General features: G+C 41.7%; 1 protein-coding gene across 1 annotated transcript in view; it reads left to right on the top strand.

Annotated features, from left to right (window-relative positions):
* ALG13 (ALG13 UDP-N-acetylglucosaminyltransferase subunit) overlaps window positions 1-13225 on the top strand; it is a 55859-nt gene extending 42634 nt beyond the window's left edge. The window contains exons 25-27 of the mRNA XM_077825566.1: window positions 6807-6847; window positions 8002-8182; window positions 12267-13225. Coding sequence (XP_077681692.1) covers window positions 6807-6847; window positions 8002-8182; window positions 12267-12541 — 497 coding nt within the window. The 3' untranslated portion in view covers window positions 12542-13225. The remainder of the gene's footprint in view (window positions 1-6806; window positions 6848-8001; window positions 8183-12266) is intronic.
* Window positions 13226-15020: the final 1795 nt, after the last annotated feature.

Raw genomic sequence — 15020 nt, 5'->3', positions numbered from 1 at the left:
AGGGCCAGCAGTTCTGTATTTCTCTCCCAATTAAACCACTCCACAGAATTCTTTGAGCTTCTTTTAGGGAAAGGTCCAGACTTTTTTTAAATCTAGTGTCTAGTATGGATTTTAGGGGAGAGAACTAGAAATGAGTCCTATGTAGTGTTTAAAGTATTGTGGTATGTGGGCATGTTACCTTAGTTTATAATGGCTATGGAGCTTTCATTAAGGCATCCATGGGTCTGTGAACAGGGGGTGACACACACATTATATTGGCCCGGCAGTGCCTTTATAAGTTGTGTCACAACTTCTGTTTATAGGTCAAGCTTTCTAAGTTCTCCAAAGTGGACATGCTTAGTTGGATTCACTTGAATTTGGTATCCCTCTGAAGGGTGCAGGGCAGCGTTGGGGACCCAAATTTGAAGCAGGGGTTCCAGAGAGACATCTTCCCAAAACAGTCCTTTTAAAGCTTCTACATGGGGTGTTTTTTATTTATTTTTGCACAGGGCTGGAGATCAAGCTATTGATGTCACATTAGTCAAAATGGTCTCAACCTTTCAAATTTTACCCAATATAGTGTATGGCACCTGCTAAATCTTTGGATGACCCAAATTGAAAGCAGTATTTAAGCAAACATCTTTCTTTTTTTTTTCTTTACATTATGCATGAACCAATAGAGAAAAATGGCTGGAGGGTTTCCATTCTCACCACCATTTTATATGCTTTAAAGCTCAACTCTTGTAAGTATCCTAAAATTTGAATGGCTAATTGGATTGCTTTGAAATTTGGTGTGCCTGCATGGGGGTAGCATTAGTGATCCAAATTTGGGGTCATTGAACCTGGGCATTTCCAAAAGAGCAGCCTCTTTCCCTCAAAAAACGGATTTCTTCTGCTGCCTTGCACTGTTAAACTGACTGATACGACTGACTGACTGAATCAGACTTCCTGATGGCTGCTGAACTCACCCTTCAATTAACTAAGGAAAAGTTAATCACAAGCCCCCACCAAAGACAAAGGGAGTTCTGAACTGAGTGACTGGAGGTTGCTACAGTTTGTGAGTTGTGGGTGGCAACTTGAGTTTAAGGGGAACATCAAAGGATTTTGGGGAGCAGGGTGGAAATTTGACATGTGAATTCTTCCTGTGAACTGTGAAATAGCCAGTTTTGAAAGTTTCTAGGTGGGTTGTGTTTTTTGGGAGATTTTTTGTGTGTGGAGTTTGAGATCAAACTGTTGATGTGATGTGGGTCAAAATGGTCTCAATTCATCAGTTTTTACCCAGGATAGTGCATGGCAGCCACTGAGTCTTTGGGAGGCCCAAACTATGAACAGCATTTAAGAACACGTTCACTTCACCTACATAAATGTGCAGCTTGGAAGGATTATGGTGCATATGCACCAATGAGGAAATAAACTGTAAGAGGGTTTCTATGCAGCCACTTCATGCTTGCCTGGGTAGTTTGAGGGAATATGAAGATGCCACTGCCCTTGCTGAGCACCCTGTCACTGATGTTTCTAGTCAGAACCTTTCTACACTTGTGCAACATGAGTTACTAAATCTTCATTGCTTGCTTCAGGTTGTCTGTTTATATTATAATTTTGTTTTTACTTTATGAGGTTTACTATGAATTCAGCAAAATAGTTAGCTGCTGGTCTAACCAAAGTTCTTGTTACTGGGAACAAAAGAGCTAGAGACAGGACTTTGTGTGGCAGCGGTGGGGAATAGGACGAGGGAAAGGGGCTGCAGCAGGCAATGTGCCTAGGTGCTAGGCAGCTCTTTGGTTATTTGAGAACGTCTGTATTTTACTAGCCGCAAGGGCATATGGAGAGGTGGCTAATTTTATTTCTGGGGCAGATCAATGTGGTGGTTACAAAGACATGTCGTGCAGAAGTTTGGAACTGACTGCAGTAGCACTTTGACTGCTGAGGGAAAAGAAATGCATGCGCTGCCAAGAGTGCCAGCTTGTGAATCTCTTGAGGTGGGGCTTGCTGACTACAGGCTGCTTTGGCTTGGTATGCAAATTGTGGGGCATGATACACGCTCTGCCTAAATGACTACTAACTACTGCCTATAATGTATCTTTTTTTTTTCCTGTTTTAAAAAACAAAACAGGAAATTCAGTGACAAAAAACGATGTTCATAAAGAGTTAACGTTGGTGTGTCATCCCTTTGCAGAACATTAAATTGAGCAAACCTCAAATGTCTGAAAACCAGGAAATGTGCAGTTAAGGTGGCTCTTGTAACCTGAACTCTTCCCTCTTTTAGCAGTACCCCACTACGTCCTGCTAACACACACACCTTTACTCTGCCAACCCCGCAGTTGCTGACGTGTAAAACAAAGTGTGCAATTTGTACAGCTCATTCAGTCTCATCAGCAGGATTCCATCTAGCACTATTAAAGGACAAAACAGAAAAAAAAAAATTTGGTTTAGCTCTATTTTTGCTTAAAGCTTGACTGAACAGACATGCATGTGAGGAGTGTTCATCTTGGTGTGGTTTGGTAGTCACTGCAAGAGTCAGAGAGAGGTCCAAGCCAGGCCCATGTGTTTTGCTTTTCACACATCCACATCTCTTTGAACTTTCAGAATCTCTTCTGGATTCCTCTCCCTCCCTTCTTCGCCTCCCCTCCCCCCCCCGAGTTAATTTAGTAGGCTTGCATGTGCACCCTTTTCCTGCATGCTCAGTTATATTTATTGAAGTTGTCAATATCTGATTATTTTGTGAGTCCTGTGTTTGAGACCATTTCTCCCTCCCTGCAGTAGCATTCCAGACAGATCAGAGCCTCTCAGACTGCACTAATAAAATTCTTATCCAGAAAACTATTTCTTGAGGTCTTGTAAGGTGACACTAAATTCTTGGTGACTGTTACTATCTTGTATTTATATATGAATCTCACTAGCCTCACTGCTGCTCTGTTTGGCAGGTGTCACATTGTGGCTATATTTTACTGAAGATTATTCTGGTTTCTATAAACTTAAAAAAGCATTGTAAACAAAAACTGGCTCCTACCTGCATTTGCTGCTGTTCCAGTGTTCCACAGACTTCTCTATCTTCAGTATTTGTCTGTCATTTCATTCTCTAGTAACTTGTGTTCTGTTACCTTCACTATGTAACGGTTGCTCCATTCAGCTCTGAGAACTGGTGCTTACTTTGCATAGATTTGCATAATAATTGAAAAGTAAAATTAGATTGTTTAATTTACCCCAAATGTAAATGAGTCTGCTGCTAGATACTATATAGAGAGCATTTATGTTGCTCTTCCAGCATGCTTTAATGCTTCAGCAGCATTATGGTTAACCTTGTCACAGCCAAAGCAGTGTCACTAGGATGGCCCTCAGGGCATAAACTCCTTGCCTGCACGAGTGGGGAAGAATTTATGCAGATTTACTAAAATAACTGGATAGATTATGGTCTGTTTTGAAATGGCAAATAATGAGAGGTGGCCATAGTGTGGATGGAGGAACTAACCATCTTTCCATTCCATGGTTAGGTTTTAATTCTTTCTTTTTAAAAAATGAAACAGCCTCAAAAACCTGTAAATATCAATAAAATGAATCAATATCAATAAAATGAAATCCTGAAGTACAGAATTAAGTGAGGTTTTTTAGTCCCATGGTCCTGCCCAAACAGATTTCCACTGATATTTCTGAAAATGTAGGAGGTGTAGAACTTTTTCAATTCACTTTCAGAGATTGGGAACAGAAGCAGTGGTTGACATTTTCTTAAAATAATCAGTAATGTGTGAATATCTTGAGATTACCTGTTTTAGTGAGTCATGTGGAGCTTTGCCTCCCTTTCGTCTTTGCCTGTTTTCCTGGATTGTGTGTGAAGCACAAAGAAATAGCCTCCTGATTGCTGCAAATCACAATAAACCAAGTGCTATGCAAGTTGGCATGCAGAGAAGAACACTGTAGATCTGAGCTGGTAATACTCTCTCGTTCACACAAAGCATCTGTCTATTTCAGATAAGTGCTACAGCTTTTTTTCTTTGCTGTATTGCTGTAGGGAGCTGAGAAACTAGGAGGAATTTTCAGTTAACTTTAATGCAGGCCCCTAATCTGGAACTAAAGTTACCCATTTCTTTCCCTAACTCTCTGAAGTAGTCACTATGAGACCAGCCAAAGACTCTGATGTTTTATTGTTGCTTCTGCCCATTTCCAAAACTGCACTGTAGAATGAAAAACTGTGTATTCCTGCCAGAATTGCAAATGTGAATATCCCAGACATTTCACATTTTGGGGAGAAGTATGTTTCTGAGTTCAAAATTTGATTATTCTTAGTGAACAGTTTTTTAAAGGCCATCCTCGCTTTTGGGATTACTCGTTAGTGTACCATATAATTGCCCAGGACTACATTATCTCTTCCCTTGGATGGAAGCAAATTGGAAAAGGCAAGTTGGAAGGGTGCAGAAAACTGGGTGCATTCTATCCTTCCAAGGTAGGGGTGTCAGCATCTGTGTAGAGAGATAGGTGGCATGCTTTTTTTTAATTGCATAGAGCTAGAAGACTTCGGGGAATCCTAATTCCAACTCCACAAATCTTGGTACTGTGTGGAATGCCTGCCCACCATGCTCCTTGCAGGTCCCCACTTCCCTTAGCAGCACGTATATCTTGGTGGCCCTGCAAATCTTGGTGCCTCAGAGTAACAGCTGCAGAGCAGGAATTAATAATGGGTAGAGATAGCATTAAGTTTTGGGTGTTAGGGCCTAGTCATACATGCCATAACCATATGCATTTCTGTATGTGTAGAGTGGCTGCAGATGAATTGCTGCTGGCTTATGATAGGGCAACTGGCAAAGTACTCCCTCCCCCGCATGCTTTCAGACTAGCATTATGCATTCTTCTTTTCATAGTGAAAATGGAGGGACCACAGGCCCTTGGAGAAAGGTCTGTAGTGCTCTTATTTGCAGAGAAGATGCTTATCAGTCAAATCAGTTTGGGGACATAGTATTTTAGTGACCTTTTCATTGTTTGCGTACATAGAATGCAAAATTTAGTTTCATTGAGCCACATTCTGTGAAGCAATTTTCCCATAGATTTAAAACGAAGTAACATTCTATCTGTGGTGGTGGTAAATTATCCATGAATAGTTGGCAACAAACCTAACCAATCTGTAATCTAGTATTTCCCAATAATGTCAGATAATGGATACATCTTTCTATACCTTTTTACTGTAGTCGGATGTATGCTAAATTCTGGACTTCAGCTTTGGTCATTATGATTTATCCGTGTTTTTAACAGATTAAAATGCCATCTTTCTGGATATTGTGGAAGTTTACACAGCTATCATAAATCTTATAAACTAATAAAAGTAAGAAAAACACAGTATTCCACTATCTATGTGCATGGGTATGCATTCATATTCTGTGTGCATGATGTTGGAAGTCCATAATAAGGAACTTTCACCTCTGCTTCTAGAGAGATAATGTGGGTGAGGTAATGTATTTTTATTGGACCAACTTCTGTTGGTGAGAGAGAAGATTTCAAGTTTACATAGAGCTCTTCTTCTGGCCAGGTCAACACACTCACCTCCGCTGTCATTTCATAGGACTCTTGTGTCTAAAGTACTGTTTTAACAGAAGTAAAGCAGACTACAGCAGAACCCCATTTATCCAATATAATTTGGACCAAGGCCAGACTGGATAATCAAAAATCCGGATAAACCGGATAATGGGAAAGTGCAGTGTTGTATCACCATCTAGGGACCACACCAAACATTGCCCTGTTCTGCACTTGTGTGTGGTGGTGGTCCTGTTAACACTGATGGCTGGTCTACACTATGGGGTTAAGTCAACCTAGTATGCAACTTCAGCTGTGTGAATAACGTAGCTGGAGCCGACGTAGCTTAGGTCAACTTTTATTGTGGTGTCTACGCCGCACTCGGTCAATGGGAGAAACTCTCCCGTCAACTTACTTTACACTTCTCGTTCCGGTGGAGTACCAGAGTCAACAGAGTGATTTGCGGTCAATTTAGCAGGTCATCACTAGACCTGCTGAATTGACACCTTTCCCCCACCCACTCCGGTGGATCAACTGCCGCAGCATCAATCCACAGTAAGTGTAGACATACCCTGATAGCCAGATAATGGAGGGTCAGATAAATGGGATTCTATTGTACGTGTATACCTGCTCTTCTTACAATTATCTCCCTTGCCCAAAGAAACAAATTAGTTAATATGTAAAAACACTGTTAATTTTAAATTACAAATCTTTGGGAAGTTGCTTCCAACGTAAGTTTTAGGTCCACATTTTCAAAAATGACTGTTTTGGGTGCCTTAAATTTTGGTTGCCCAATTTGACAAACTTCAACAGGCTTTAATTTTCAGAAAGCGTTGGTTTGAATACAAAAATCAGGCCCTATTGAGTGAGTGTCCAAAATAGCTAGTCACTTCTGGAAATCTAGGCCATGGTAATTTATACTTTTAATATATTCATTTGTTTTAAGGTTTGTAATAATCATTGATTATAGTCATTTTGTGAAAAGCATCATTGAGCAAACGGTTTACAGCAATACATTAATTTTAGTTTTGGCTTATTAATGTTACTTGTTAATGTATTGTCAATGTTTAATCCAGTTTTTATTGTGCTAAACTGCATAGATTGTTTACACATATGTGCGAACTTCAAGAATATCACTTTTGAAAGTAATTGAGTCAGATTCTGAACTCTGTATTCTAAAAATACATTCAGAAAAAATAATGCTGTCCAATTAAGCAATTTTATTTTTATTCATTTACATAGTTTTAACAAGACCACAAACAGATGACTGTTTCTGGGTGGTTTTTGTCCACAGTCTTCAGTAATTATAGTATGTTTTCTAATTCCAGATACAAAGGTATTGCAGTATTATTTTAATTTGGGATTGCAGGTAAGTGCTTGTCAGATATGGTATAGTAAACCGCTTGTACGGTGTCACCTGTCTTGACAGATGCATTGATGTGTCTGAATAGGGCTTTTAAGTGTTCTGAATTTGCTTCCTGTGCATTTGGCTATTAGTACATGCATGGGTGCCTTGAGGAGACTAAATTTACAATGCAGGAAGTTTGAGTTGTAAATTGTGAAACTCATAAAGAACATTTACATGTAGTGAGTTTCATATCTGTGGCTTTATGAAGATGGGTGGGTAAAGCATTGTTCTTCCCATTTCTACGGGAAGAGTAGGTAAAGCATAGAGAAGTTTTAAGGTTAAGAGCCTGGTCAAGTGCCTGTTGAAATCAGTGGGAAAATTCTCCTGGGCCCCATGTGTCTTGCCCAAGGCAATTGAACAGGAACAGAATCCAGGCACCAGCTTTTGATCTCTACTACAGCAATTAAGTGCATAGTAACGCCTCACTCCCAGCTGATGCTCAAACAGCCATGTAATCTAGTTGACTTTAGAGTTATTAATAATTCAGGGATGAAACTTGAGCATTATTCTCCAGGTATGGGGCCCCAGTGCTCAGGGTTCCTATTGACTCTATGCCCTTACCACCCACCCTATGGTGGTAGGGGGTTCTTGGCACCTGTCAGGATAAGGACCTTACAGAATGCAATAAGACTTTCTACATCCTAGAAATTACTAATAGAGACTAAATTACTGGCAATACCTTCTCTCTCTTTATTAGTATGTTGTACACCAAAAAGGTGGTATGAGATTTTAGTGTCCAGCAGGAGGTACCTCCCGTACTAGAATTACATCTGCCCTCTGATTCTGATGGAATACATAATGCTGATATGCTGCAGACTAAGACTCATGCCAGCCTCTTCCACAATAGAAATTCCTCAAAATGCCTTCTCTTCCTATATGATAAAATGTGTAGGGAGGACACTTTTTTAATTCTTCGAGAGGGTATAATACAGTTGAGAAAAGTGCTGGGGAGGGGGTGGGCATGTTTTGGTGACTTTCTGGCAGTCTGCAAGATATAATCTGTATCAACATTGTTAAGTGCTACTGAGGTGGGGGGAGGAAAGTGTGTGTGTGTGTGTGTGTGTGTGTGTGCACACAGACTATAAAACTTCTCTCCTTACTTCGAATCTCCCAAGTATTACCATCAGAGCTATTGGCATTCCATGGTGTACATGCAACAGGTACCACCGCCATCACCTGTAGAAGCTTACTCAGCATACACTGAGCCTGCCTCCATGGTGGATCAGTCAGTACCTCAGCTGTACACTGACACTGGGAGGAATGATGTCCGGCAAGTTCCCCTGGAAACGGCAAATGGTTAGTATTTTAGGATGACCATTTGTGTATGTGAGTGTGAGCCATTTAAGTAGAAATGTTTCAGAGTAGCAGCCATGTTAGTCTGTATCTGCAAAAAGAAAAGGAGGACTTGTGGCACCTTAGAGACGGCTGCTACTCTGAAATTTATTTGAGCATAAGCTTTCGTGAGCTACAGCTCACTTCATCGGATGCGTTCAGTGGAAAATACAGTGGGGAGATTTATATACACACAGAACATGAAACAATAGGTGTTACCATACACACTGTAACAAGAGTGATCAGGTAAGCTATTACTAGCAGGAGAGCGGAGGCGGGGGAGGGGAGAACCTTTTGTAGTGATGATCAAGGTGGGCCATTTCCAGCAGTTGACAAGAACGTCTGAGGAACAGCGGGGGGGGGGGGGAGGGAATAAACTTGGGGAAATAGTTTTATTTTGTGTAATGACCTATTCAAATCTAAGTTAATTGTATCCAGTTTGTAAATTCCAATTCAGCAGTCTCTCGTTGGAGTCTGTTTTTTGAAGTTTTTTTTGTTGAAGAATTGCCACTTTTAAGTCTGTAATCGAGTGACCAAAGAGATTGAAGTGTTCTCTGACTGGTTTTTGAATGTTATAATTCTTGACGTCTGATTTGTGTCCATTTATTCTTTTACGTAGAGACTGTCCTGTTTGGCCAGTGTACATGGCAGAGGGGCATTGCTGGCACATGAGGGCATATATCACATTGGTAGATGTGCAGGTGAACGAGCCTCTGATAGTGTGGCTGATGTGATGAGGTCCTATGACGGAGTCCCCGAATGGATATGTGGACACAGTTGGCAACACGCTTTGTTGCAAGGATAGGTTCCTGGGTTAGTGGTTCTGTTGTGTGGTATGTGGTTGTTGGTGAGTATTTGCTTCAGGTTGTGGGGCTGTCTGTAAGCAAGGACTGGCCTGTCTCCCAAGATCTGTGAGAGTGATGGGTCATCGTTCAGGATAGGTTGTAGATCCTTGATGATGCGTTGGAGAGGTTTTATTTGGGGGCTGAAGGTGATGGCTAGTGGCATTCTGTTATTTTCTTTGTTGGGCCTGTCCTGTAGTAGGTGACTTCTGGGCACTCTTCTGGCTCTGTCAATCTGTTTCTGGGTATTGTAGTTTAAGAATGATTGATAGAGACCTTTTAGGTGTTTGTCTCTGTCTGAGGGGTTGGAGCAAATGCGGTTGTATCGTAGAGCTTGGCTGTAGACGATGGATCGTGTGGTGTGGTCAGGGTGAAAGCTGGAGGCATGCAGGTAGGAATAGCGGTCAGTAGGTTCCCGGTATAGGGTGGTGTTTATGTGACCATCGCTTATTAGCACCGTAGTGTCCAGGAAGTGGATCTCTTGTGTGGACTGGTCCAGGCTGAGATTGATGGTGGGACGAAAAAATGTTGAAATAATGGTGGAATTCCTCAAGGGCTTCTTTTCCACGGGTCCAGATGATGAAAATGTCCTCAATGTAGCGCAAGTAGAGTAGGGGCATTAGGGGACGAGAGCTGAGGAAGCGTTGTTCTAAGTCAGCCATAAAAGTGTTGGCATACTGTGGGGCCATGCGGGTACCCATAGCAGTGCCACTGATTTGAAGGTATACATTCTCCCCAAATGTGAAATAGTTATGGGTGAGGACAAAGTCACAAAGTTCAGCCACTAGGTTAGCCGTGATGTTATCGGGGATACTGTTCCTGACGGCTTGTAGTCCATCTTTGTGTGGAATGTTGGTGTAGAGGGCTTCTACATCCATAGTAGCTAGGATGGTGTTTTCAGGAAGATCACCGATGGATTGTAGTTTCCTCAGGAAGTCAGTGGTGTCTCGAAGGTAGCTGGGAGTGCTGGTAGCGTAGGACCTGAGGAGGGAGTCTACATAGCCAGACAATCCTGCTGTCAGGGTGCCAATGCCTGAGATGATGGGACATCCAGGATTTCCTGGTTTATGGATCTTGGGTAGCAGATAGAATACCCCTGGTTGAGGTTCCAGGAGTGTGTGTCTGCAGATTTCTTCTTGTGCTTTTTCAGGGAGTTTCTTGAGCAAATGCTGTAGTTTCTTTTGGTAACTCTCAGTGGGATCAGAGGGTAATGGCTTGTAGAAAGTGGTGTTGGAGAGCTGCCGAGCAGCCTCTTGTTCATATTCCGACCTACTCATGATGATGACAGCACCTCCTTTGTCAGCCTTTTTGATTATGATGTCAGAGTTGTTTCTGAGGCTGTGGATGGCATTGTGTTCTGCACGGCTGAGATTATGGGGCAAGTGATGCTGCTTTTCCACAGTTTCAGCTCGTGCATGTCAGCAGACACCCCAGCCCCATCTCCTTTCTCCCCCCCCCCCCCCCCCCCACCGCTGTTCCTCAGACATTCTTGTCAACTGCTGGAAATGGCCCACCTTGATTATCACTACAAAAGGTAAGGTTCCCGCCCCCCCCCCCCCACTGTCCTGCTGGTAATAGCTCACCTTACCTGATCACTCTCGTTACAGTGTGTATGGTAACACCCATTGTTTCATGTTCTCTGTGTATATAAATCTCCCCACTGTATTTTCCACTGAATGCATCAGATGAAGTGAGCTGTAGCCCACGAAAACTTATGCTCAGATAAATTTGTTAGTCTCTAAGGTGCCACAAGTCCTCCTTTTCTTTAAGTAGAAATGGGCATCCTACTGTTTACACTACTCCTGTGAGCTACAACAGTTGGTCACATTGGTCTACAATTTCAGTTGACAAAGCGAGGAAAAAGGACCATAGCAATCAATTATGTTGTGTCAAGGGCCTGTTTACATTTCCCATTAGATGAGATAAATGATGAATTGCATATAATGGCCTCTGGACTTGGTGACAACTTGTGTGTGTGGGGGGGGAGGGGGGGTTAAAATAGAGTTTTGTTGTAAAATGAGGATAGTGTATGCTCTGTGGGTGGGTGACGAGATATTATCTTTTATCATTTTTAAAATTATTGTTCATTACTTGCAGCCAGGGATAGATGCTAGAAAAAAATCAAAATTGCCTGTGAGCCCTGCTCCTTTATAGGTTATCTTAGGGTTAGGTGTGTGCTGTTTCTGATATATTACTTAAGTTTATGATTTAGAATTGCTGATATTCAGGGCTAGGTAACACCATCAAGAAACAAAAATATTATTTTTGGCTTGACCTTGGTAGACTAGCTGCTTTTCTAGAAAGGACTTTTTTTTCAAACTGTGTGGGAGGTTGTGTGTTTAAAAATGTTTGCACCTTGTGATGACCACTTTTTTTTTTGCTGACCCACAACAAACCAAAAGAATGCTTGTATTTAAAAAAAAAATCCTAAATTTTGAGTACTAGTAGGGAATATTGGAACCATAGTTAGTGGACTCTCCTAGGTGTCTTGGTTATCTAAACAGCCATTATCACTGGCTCTCTCTTCCACTGTGTATAAAGTTACAGCAACACTTAGCCCAACCCATCAGTTTTGTAAGAAGCATATAGGCTTATCTGGAGTTAAAGGGGAAGGAGAGGGGAGGGACTGTGTTAAAGGAGTAGATGATGTCAAAGGTCAGATGTCTGGCCTCATTAAGTGTCTGATATTGGGCTAATGGAGTAAACATGGTAGAAACTGGCATGTCTTTGTCACTGTATCTTGCCAAAACTATTAATTGATCAATGACAATTACACAGACTTGCAGTTCTGCTGCAATTATAACCTATTAAGTTTCTTTACCCCATATCCATCACCATGGTATCTGGTCAGAGGTTACAAAGAGAGGTGTTCTTTTTTGTTTTTTTAAATCCCCTACTGTCCTGCAGCCCCCGCCCCAGAGAAGTTCAGAAGGGGATCTGCCCTTCCTCTGAGCCTCAACAAAAAGAAATACAATCAGTAGGCAGTGAATACTTTCAGACATGGGACACATCTGTGAATGAGCAGGTTGCCTTCCAAACTTATTCAAGAGCTGAGATGGTCTCCTTGTCATAAATTTGGGCATAAATTATTTATCTAGATATGTTCTGTGTTGTCATAAGTGTCATAAAATTGTTTCAGTTGTAATGAAAATGAAGGGTTGCATAAAAATGGCCAAAATGTTAAAATATATCAACTCTGTTTTCAGGTACTTTCCAAAATGTAGAGCCTCCACCTCCATCCCATGGAACAGTATATTATCCAGTAGCGACAGATCCCTATGGCCAGCCACCTCTACCTGGGTTTGACTCTTGCATCTCTTTAGTACCTGCCTATCATTATGTTAGCCCTTGGCATCCCACAAATCCATCGTATGGTAATTCTTCACGGCTTCATAATACTGTAAATCCTGGACAGTTGCATCAAGTCAGTTATGTTACCTCACCTAATCCTGTATCACATTATGTACCTCAGAGTATGTAAGGCCAAGTGATGTAAACTCACTTCTTGCACTAAAGTTTTCTTGTTTTCTCTGTTAGTATTGTTTCAGTAGTGGATTGTGTAGCTGTTTTGTTTCATTTACATGTTTCTCTTTTAGTTAATGGTAAAAATGTTTAAAACTTGAGTATTGTTTTATTAGAGTATATTGGAAAGTAAAACTATTGTATAGCAAAGAACCCTAAGCTTATATTCAACTGTACATAATATATAACAATGCAATTTGTTTTTCATGCCAGTATATATAAATTATCACTTACCTTCATCAATAAGTACAATGTATGGAGGAGTTACTCTTGCACAAGAGAACGATGTATCTTACATATTATACCAGTTTGCCTGTAATGGTAACCTACTTCATTATGTAAGCAGGAGAAAGGTTGGGTCCCAGTCCATTGGAGGAAAGTAATTACTGTTGAAATAGGCTGCTTTTTCCAGTCCTGAACAAAACACATCAGCCAGGTGTATTCTCCAATAGTAACTACTTATTTGTAATAGTTGCTCTTTCTCTGTTTAATTTTGTTCAGTATAGTCTTGAAGTGTTAGAAGGTGGGAGAGTGCTCGGCGTTGGCCTGTTCTACTGTATCTAGTTGTATTTGTGAGAGAGCCTTGGTTCGTGAAAGTCACCCTGCACAAATGGTGGTAGAAGTGGTGTTTGACTTGCACTAAATAAACAAAAAAGCATCTAACCTATGGAAATGAGTCTTTTTTTCTGACCAAAAAACCCTCCTTAATGTCCCTACAAAGTAGATTGAGGCTTGTGTTAAGAAATCCACATAGGGTTTTTTATGGGACATAGGAGACAATTGGACTGAACATATTCCCCAAAATTCCGGCTTTGAGTCAGTAGTGAAATGAGGATAACAACATCAAGCAGAAACTTGTTTTACTGCCAAAAAGCCAGTGCAGTACAAAACTACTTCTGTTGCTTTTCAGATCGTAGTCCAATGAGGCGCTGCTGTACAAACTGATGCTTCTCCTTGTCATACTCATTGAGGACTGTTGTGTGCGTGTGACCCACGTGCTCTCTTACACTTAGGTCCCGGTGGTGGTGGGGTCTACCCCACACAGTGTGTGAAAGGCTTAATGTGGGCTTGAGAGGCCAGTTAACCCACCTGGTTGCACCTGGAGGGTAACCAAGGCCTAATTTAAAAATGAAGCCCAGCTGGGGAGTGCTATAAAGAGAGGCAGCCTGAAGCAGAAAGAGGTTGCAGGGAGAAAGGGAAGAACTCTACAGTCTCTCTTGGTAATGAGAAGGGAAAGACCTGCAGGAATAAGAGAGCTCCTGCAGGGTAAGGAGGAAGACCAGGGAGTGCTACCTGAAAGACACAGGATTGGAGCAAGTTCCTGTGGCTCATCCTGACAAAGGGCAGAAACTGGATCTCTCAGGAGAAACCCTAGATGATGCTGTTCATTACAAAGAGCCCAGAAAGGGGTAGTGGAAAAGGCTTGAGGGAAGGCCAATAGTAAGTAGTGGTCCAGGGAGGCAGTGGCAAGGTGTCTGACAGAGCAGACCTTGGCTGCTGTTTATAGGGTCCTTGAACTGGAACCCAGCGTAATGCGAGGACTCTTGTTTCCCGGTTAGCCCTTTGGAAGATGAAGTTAAGCTCCCTGATTCAAAGGGATAAGGGCAACTTAGTGCCCTGAGAGAAGGGTGTAAGCATTATGGGGCGAAGAGCTGGGGTCGAGGATCAGATGTAAGGACATTCTCTCCACCCAGAAGAGGTGGGGGAAAAAAAATGGGGCTTGGTGAGAGAGCCAAGTAGCAAGAAGAGGCAGGCCACTGAGGGATCCAGAGCAACGGTTGGTGGGGAGTAGCTAGAGAGGAGTCCAATGGTGAATCCACTCTTTTACTGCCCCAAATTTGTGTCATTGGGAAGGTGACTTTCCATAATTGTGTTGGTGTTTGGATTTGACATGGCCTTGATGTTAAGAGGTATTAATTTTTTTTTCCATAAAGGCAAGAAAAATATAGGATTTTTAATTAAATTTCTAATTTTTAATTAGTCCATTTTTAACTTTATTTACACTGTGTATACCTGTTCCCTGCCTGGGTGGTGCCACCAATTTTGAAATAATTTTATACCTTCTCTGTTGGTCCATTTTTCTAAAGCTTTGAGTGGGCATTGGTTATTGGTGGGCTGACACAGCTTGACATCACAACTGCAATGAACACTACCTAGAGTATATCCCCTTGGTGGGTTCTGGGAACCAGATTCTCATTTTAGTTACTCTGGATTTATAGCAGTGTAACAATGCAGAGTAACTCCACTGATGTTATACCTGTGTACCTTGCCGCATGCCTGTATCCTGCAAAGGTGACTTTATCTGGAACCTTAGCTGCTGCTTAAGCAGCAGCTTAAACAGGTGTTCTGCAATCACTGATGATAGCTCAAGTCCTGTTTCAATCTTTGCACATTAACATCCATAACATTCCACACTGTTAGAGGCACACATCTTTTCA

The sequence above is a fragment of the Eretmochelys imbricata genome, chromosome 9 (assembly GCF_965152235.1).
Source record: "Eretmochelys imbricata isolate rEreImb1 chromosome 9, rEreImb1.hap1, whole genome shotgun sequence".
Taxonomy (NCBI): domain Eukaryota; kingdom Metazoa; phylum Chordata; order Testudines; family Cheloniidae; genus Eretmochelys; species Eretmochelys imbricata.
The sequence above is the reverse complement of the archived record's forward strand: the minus strand, read 5'-3'. Positions and strand labels throughout refer to the sequence as shown.